Below are 7471 nucleotides of genomic sequence, written 5' to 3'. Positions count from 1 at the left end.
AATATGTGCTGGGCAGATGAAATTCCATGGCCACTATAGTCCAATCACATAGCACATATAGCCCTCTGCTAGCATTTCTCTTATTTGTATGGGGAGCCCAAGCTTTAGTGGAGTGAGACATCCTGAGGAAAGGCTCCATGGTTTGATCAGTTTTTTTTTTTTCTGGTTTGATCAGTTTTTATATTTGACCCTGAAGTCCACAGTTCAACGCCTGGCTCATGGTAACTGTGAAACTCGTATTTATGGAGGGAAAGGGGGAACGGAGGGAAGAGTTGTTCTTGAAACTGGTCATATCTGACTGTCTCTTTTTTTATTCTGTCAGCTCTGTCTCAGTGCTGACTGTGTCTGTGTGTGTGTTCATGTGTGCATACATTTATACATATATTGATGGGTTCCCCCCAAGTTTTATTGAGATATAATTGACATATAACACTATATAAGTTTAATGTGTACAACAAAATGATTTAATACATGTACATATCACTAAAATGATTACCACAAGAACTTTAATAAACATCCATCACCTCAGTTACACTTTATTTTCCCCTTTTAATGAGAGCTTTAAATATCTACTCTTAGGTACTTTCTGTGTTGATATTTAGTTTGTATTAAAGATCTGATCATACCAAGTCCCTCCTTGAATGTGTTGAGTGGGCCCTGTGAGCTTGGGTGTAGAGTCCAAGCATCTTAGCTTTCTTTTCAGGGCCCCCACACCTTCTAACCCCATCTTCTACCATATACTCTTGGAGATCATGAGCTCTGTCCACATCAGATGATTAGGCATGACGAGACATGACTATGTATGTGCTAGCATGCTATAGGGCCTTGGACACAGACTAATCCCTCTGTCTGTGGTAATGGAATGCCTTCCATTCTGCCTCAACGTGCTGGGCTGCTACTCATCTTTCAGAGGTCACCTTGGGGGTTTAGTCTTCTATGCAGTATTGCTTGATTCCCACCAGAAAAGGTTATTGGGTGGGTCCTCCTTTCTGGAAGAAGTAGGACTCTAGCCTCTGTTGCACTCTACTCTAATGGTTGCTTGCTTGCCTACCCTCTCAGCATTTGGCCTTCCTCTCTGCTCCAATACACACTGCTCACCTTTCCTCACCTTGCCCACATCTCCAACACATCAACATTCACTAGTCAAGTATCACACTGCCTGTCTCTAAGCCCCCAGTGCCAAGTGGTGGGTAAGGCTTCCCTAAATATTAACTGGTGAACTGGGAAGAGACACCTCATCCTAGAGAGATTTCTGGTTTTGTTTTTGTTTTGAACATGGATGTGCTGTTCGTGGTTCACATTGGGAATATCATCAAGTCGAGGGCAGAGACAAGAAGAAACAATAGCCTGGCTCTGGACCAGGTCCTGTCCCCGGCTTTTGATTTTACTTTCCTCACCCATCATGGAGGATGGCACTAAGAACAGAGTGCTCTTGATTCCTCCCCTGCTTCCAGGCTGCATGAATTGAGGCTGAGTGGTTGGGAGGAGTTGGGGGGCTGAAGAACACCCAGGTCCCTAGTTCTCCCATAGTCTGGAGCAGGGACAGGGTTTCCAGCCCATACTGTCTGCTGCCAAGGTCAATCTCAAAACCGGCCCATTTCCTCTTGCTTCAGACCCCTGTATATCCCTAGGCTCCATAAATATTTGTGGCATGGCATTATGAATAAATGAGTACGTGTTCTTGTGTTCTTTATTTCTTCCGCGCAAGTGTTGTAGAGGAAGGAAAGAGCTGGAAAACGGGGAGGAATCTCTGAAAAAATGGGTCAGCAGTCTGCAGGGCTGGAAGGGGGAGAGTGTCCCATTAGCCCCAGCTCCAGTTCAGAATAGGAGTTGTTGCCTTGGTGGCCGTAATGTTGGGGAGAGTGTGTGCGTTGAGGTGGGGAAGAACCAACCCCTAAACGCGAGAAAACCATTTTTTGGTTGGCTTTGTTTAGGCCTGGCAAGTGTTTTCTCAATGCCACCCACCTTCTCTTGCAAGGTGCTTGCTTTAATCATTTAAATGTTCTATGGGGAGAGAAGGATAAAACAAAAACTCCCTAAATCTATGTCAGAGTCCCTTGGTCCACATGGAACCCTTTCCCTGGCTTCCTCTGCATACACATCCAGTTGATCGAGAGGCTGAGAACCCACACTCCCTCCCGCCAACACCAAGCCTCCCGCTCCCGCCCCCTCCCACCGCCCGCTGCCCCGCAGCCCCGCAGCCCCGCAGCAGCCACTGGGGGAACCAAAGAGACAGAAGCCTTCCCAGCTGCCCGGACCACAGACGCCAACACCCCCAGCCCCACACCACACGCCGCCCGCCGGCGCCCAGCACGCTAACCCACGACCGAGCGGCGGCGGCATCAGCGGGCTGCGGGCTGCAGGCTGCGGTGACTCGCACCGGCGCGCTCCTGGCAGCGCTAGCCATCCCAGGTGACTGGGACTCACTAGATCGGCTGGCCCGGGATCCTCCGCCCCAGCTCGCGCCCCCGGCCCGGGTGCCCGCGCCCACCTGCTTTCCTGCGCTCTCCCGCCTCTCACCTCCGCCCCCTGCCCTCCCAGGCTCGCGGGAAGGGAGGTCGCGGCAGCGGCCCGGCGGCACAGGCGACCGTGGCGACAGCGGCGACAGTGGCGGCAGCAGTGGCGGCGGCGGCTGCGGCGGCGGCGGAGGCTGCGGCGGCGACCGTGGCAGAGGCGGTGGCGGAGGCCTCCGTGGCGGAGGCGGAAGCAGAGGTGGAGGCCGAGGCCTCAGTAGGGGAGGCAGTGGCGGAGGCCACCCTGGGGGAGGAGGAGGCGGAGGCCGCCCTGGCGGCAGCGGCCGTGGCGGTGGTGGAGGCCAGTGAGGCCGAAGCCGCCGCCGCCGCCGCAGCAGAGGCTGCGGCGCCCGCTTTGGGGGAGTCAGATGCGGATGCCATTGCGGAGGTGGAGGCGGCTGTAGCCGCGGCGGCCGCTGCAGCCGCGGATGCAGATGCGGAAACGGGCGGGGGCTCTGAGGGGAACCCGGACTTTCCTATGGCCTCGCTGTACGTGGGCGACCTGCACCCTGAGGTGACAGAGGCAATGCTGTATGAGAAGTTCAGCCCGGCCGGACCCATCCTCTCCATAAGGCTTTGCAGGGACAAGATCACCCGCCGCTCGTTGGGCTATGCGTATGTCAACTACCAGCAACCGGTGGATGCCAAGCGGGCCTTGGAGACCCTGAACTTTGATGTCATCAAGGGCAGGCCGGTGCGCATCATGTGGTCCCAGCGGGACCCCTCGCTCCGCAAGAGCGGAGTGGGCAATGTCTTCATCAAGAACCTGGGCAAGACCATCGACAACAAGGCTCTGTACAACATCTTCTCGGCGTTCGGCAACATCCTGTCCTGCAAAGTGGCCTGCGACGAAAAGGGGCCCAAGGGCTATGGGTTCGTGCACTTCCAAAAGCAGGAGTCCGCGGAGCGGGCCATAGATGCGATGAATGGCATGTTCCTGAACTACCGCAAAATTTTCGTTGGGAGATTCAAGTCGCATAAAGAACGAGAGGCCGAAAGGGGAGCCTGGGCCAGGCAATCCACCAGTGCTGACGTCAAGGATTTCGAGGAAGACACCGATGAGGAGGCCACCTTGCGATGAAAACATCCCAGGAGCGAGCCAGCCAGCAGAGCCAAACCTTGGCTCCCACCCGGTTTACAACCCCACCCCCATCCCATTCTCCCCAACCCACCAGCAGTGTATTGTATTGGGAGTGCAGGTCTCTCTCTCACCCCTTCCTTCCTCCTTCCTTCACTCCACCTCTGCCTTCCTGTTTGTCCCTCTCTGTGTCTCTCTTGACTTCCCCCTTCCCTCCCCTCCCCTCCCCTCCCCCCACACCCACCTTGGGTGTTGTGAATAATCTTGCTAATCTGTGCCACTTGATAGTTAAAGGCTGCCTCTTCTCCTTGTGGTTTGGTTTAAAAAGCACTTTCTCTCTTTGTTTATTGCACAGGTGATGCAATGTCATGGTAGAAACATCAGGAAGGAGAAGGAAATCAGATGAGGGAAAACCAAGAGAGTAATTGCTCCCCATGACACTACTACCCGGAGACAACCACTTTTACCATTTTGGTGTGCTGTTTTCCAGGCTCTCTTATCTCCTTCTCTCTCTCTCTCTCACCCTTCCTCACCTCCACCCCGCCTTCCCTTTTAACACAGTGTTATAGAATGGTTCATGTATGTGGTGTTTCTTAACCTGCTTTTTCAAAAACTAAAACCAAACAAATGTCAACCCATTGAACTTCTTTCCGTGTTATTCAACAGGCTTGAGAAAGGCATCTTCAGTGCCTGCAGAGTGTATCTATGGACCCTAACATTTCTGTAATCATTGCCACATTGTTGGACATTTAGGTGGTGCCTAGTTCTTTCCCTGTGTTTAAACCCAGCACTGTGTATACTCTGATGAGTGAATTCTTCCTTGTCAAGCCAAATCTTTGCTAGCGTACAGGATGTTCTTAATTGTGGACTTGCAGGATCCACATGTGGACATTTTAAAGACTGTTCCTGTGTGTTGCCAAATGGCCGTTTCATAAGCATTGTACCAATTTGTATTCATGCCAGCCACCTCAAGTAGTAAAAATAGTATGCCCATTTCCCCTGCATAGTCTCCTGGTCACTGTAATTGGTGTGTGTGTGTGTGTGTGTGTGTGTGTGTGTGTGTGTGTGTGTGTGTTTGTGTGTGTGCATGCCCGCACACATGTGTGTGTGTGCACGCATGCGTGTGCCTGTGTCTTGGCCCACTTGATGGTTGTTTTGCTGAATTTAAATACTGTTTATCACCTCCTTTCCCTGAGCCCACTTTCTGCTCTTTTCCCCATTCTCAGAAAAATAATCCAGCTTCATTGTAGGAAAAAAAAAATCACAAAGTAGACAAGTCAACAGAAGAAAATTAATGTCACAAGTAATCAATCTTAATGATCACCCATACCTCCCTGAATCATTCATCTACACCTGCCCAGTATTTTTCATGTGATATATATGTGAATTGTAATGTATATACTGTTTCATTATCTGCTTTTTCACAATAAATATATGATATAGATAGATATAGATGTATAGATAGATATTATTGAACTTCTTTTCATGTCATTAAATATTCTTCTAAAATAGTTTCCGTGGCTGTTTAGTATTCCAGGGAATGGGCTAGATAGAGGAACAGATAGGTGTATACATCTGTATCCGTGTGTAGATATAAGTAAGTAAGTAAGTGTAGTCGCTCAGTCGTGTCTGACACTTTGCGACCCTGTGGACTGTAGCCCACCAGGCTCCTCTATCAATGGGATTCTCCAGACAAGAATACTGGAGTGGGTTGCCATATGGGCATATTTGTTTTCACTAGTTCTTCATCATTGAACATCTGGATGGCTTCTTTGTTTTTTGTTTTCTTATTCAAATCCACATTACTTAAAGCATAGTGCACAAACCTTGGTTACATTTTAGATTTTTTCCTGAACAAACATTGTCAAATGAAGAATTGAAGTGTTCAAGTTTTGAAGTAATTTTTGGGTGGGTCATTATTAAGTAGCTATTCACAAATATAGTTATCAATTTACCCTCATCAAGTACAACATTGTGAGAACACCTGGAAACCTGGACAATTTTCTGGACCTGCTATTGCAATCATTTCTGTACTCTTCCAGTATTTTATCAGGGTAGCTGTAGTTTGTTTTTATTTATTTTCAACATTTATTTTTATACAGATAATACAGCATCATTTTTTAGATTCTATATATATGTGTTAATATACAGTATTTGTTTTCCTCTTTCTGACTTACTTAACTGTATAACAGGCTCTAGGTTCATACACCTCATTTCAACTGACTCAAATTCATTCCTTTTTATGGCTGAGTAATAGTCCATTGTATATCTGTACCGCAACTTCTTTACCCATTCATCTGCTGATGGACATCTAGGTTGCTTCCATGTCCTGCATACTATAAATAGTGCTGCAATGAACATCAGAGTACATGAGTTTTTTTGAATTATGGTATTCTCAGAGTGGTGGCTCTGTAGTGGGACTGCTGATTCATGTGGTATTTTTATTCTTAGTTTTTTAAGGAATCTCCATAGTGGTTATATCAATTTACATTCCCACCAGCAGTGCAAGAGGGTTCCCTTTTCTCCACATCCTCTCCAGCATTTATTGTTTGTAGAATTTTTGATGATGGCCACTGATGAACCTATTTGCAGGGCAGGAATAGGGACACATATGTGGACACAGGAGTGAAAGGGGAGGGTTCGATGAATTGGGAGAGTAGTACTGACATATATACAGTACCATGTGTAAAATAGATAGTTAGTGGGAAGTTGCTGTACAATGGAGGGAACTCAGCTTGGTACTCTGTGACAACCTAGAGGGGTGGGATGGGAAGTGGGAGGAAGGCTCTAGAGGGAGGGGATATATGTATACTTATGACTGATTCATGTTGTTGTACAGCAGAAACTAACACAATATTGTAAGAGTTATCTTCCAATTAAAAATAAAATTTAAAAAAGGAGAATACAAAATTATTAATAATTCTAAGTTGATAACAGAATTCACTTGGTCATCTGGGAGCAAACTTTGTGGCTTCAGGTTAAATTCTCTCTCTCATTGAGTATTCAATGAATGCACTGGTTGAGGTTTAAGCCCAAATATGCTATATTATAAAGAATTTATATATGAGCATGATCATATTTAATATTTGATTCTCACTAAATCTCTGCTTTCTGAGAGATTAACAAGCAGATAGATTTTAACAGTGTCCATGTCTTGCATTCCCAACACTTTTCATGAACCTAGTGCATAAAAGATTCTCAATAATTGTTGGCTGAGTCAAAAAAGAAAACATAATAGAAGCCTTGTTTAATTGGTAAGAAAAAGTAAAAACCACTCCTAATTCTACCACTTGACACAAAGGAAAACTGAAGCACATGAAACATGTACATAAATAAATAGTACCTTCAAAATGTAATATGTATTGTTTCACTATGGGATAATTTCACTATAACTGGTCTTTCATATCATATTTCCAAATTATTCAATATTCTCTGATTTTGTTTTTAGTTTATATTCTATATTATAAATGAGCTATAATTTCTTAAGCTTAGTCCCTTCATTATGCTTATATTTTTCTGGGGTTTCCCCAGATAGTTTAACTCTACAGGGAACACATTTGTAGCTGAATATTTGCTGACATGTGGAGATATTTAATTGACTTACATAACTTGTTCATGGATTGAAAAAATTAATATTGTTACAACGGTAAAAGCAATCTACAGATTTAATGCAGTTCATATGAAAATACCCATAATATTTTGTACAGAAATAAGCAATCCTAAAATTTATGTGTAACCCAAAAAAACTGAATAGCCAAAGCAATCTCAATAAGAAAGAACTGACCTGAAACTATAACTTTCCTGGCCTCAGATTAGAATACAAACTACGGTAATCAAAACAACATGGTAGCAGTACAAAAACAGACTCATCTATTGATGG

General features: G+C 45.9%; 1 protein-coding gene across 1 annotated transcript; it reads left to right on the top strand.

Moving 5' to 3' along the window:
• Positions 1-2824: 2824 nt before the first annotated feature.
• Positions 2825-5038, top strand: LOC133051489 (polyadenylate-binding protein 1-like 2). Its single transcript, XM_061135936.1, has one exon. It carries the CDS (start codon positions 2992-2994, stop codon positions 3592-3594), a length of 603 nt encoding a protein of 200 aa, XP_060991919.1. The 5' UTR covers positions 2825-2991; the 3' UTR covers positions 3595-5038.
• Positions 5039-7471: the final 2433 nt, after the last annotated feature.

The sequence above is a fragment of the Dama dama genome, chromosome X (genome assembly GCF_033118175.1).
Source record: "Dama dama isolate Ldn47 chromosome X, ASM3311817v1, whole genome shotgun sequence".
Lineage (NCBI taxonomy): Eukaryota > Metazoa > Chordata > Mammalia > Artiodactyla > Cervidae > Dama > Dama dama.
Note: the sequence above shows the minus strand (reverse complement) of the source record. Positions and strands in the feature narration are given on the sequence as shown.

Bases quoted from the DNA above. Each gene is read 5' to 3' on its own strand.
- LOC133051489 (XM_061135936.1), top strand. From the start codon at position 2,992: ATGGCCTCGCTGTACGTGGGCGACCTGCACCCTGAGGTGACAGAGGCA.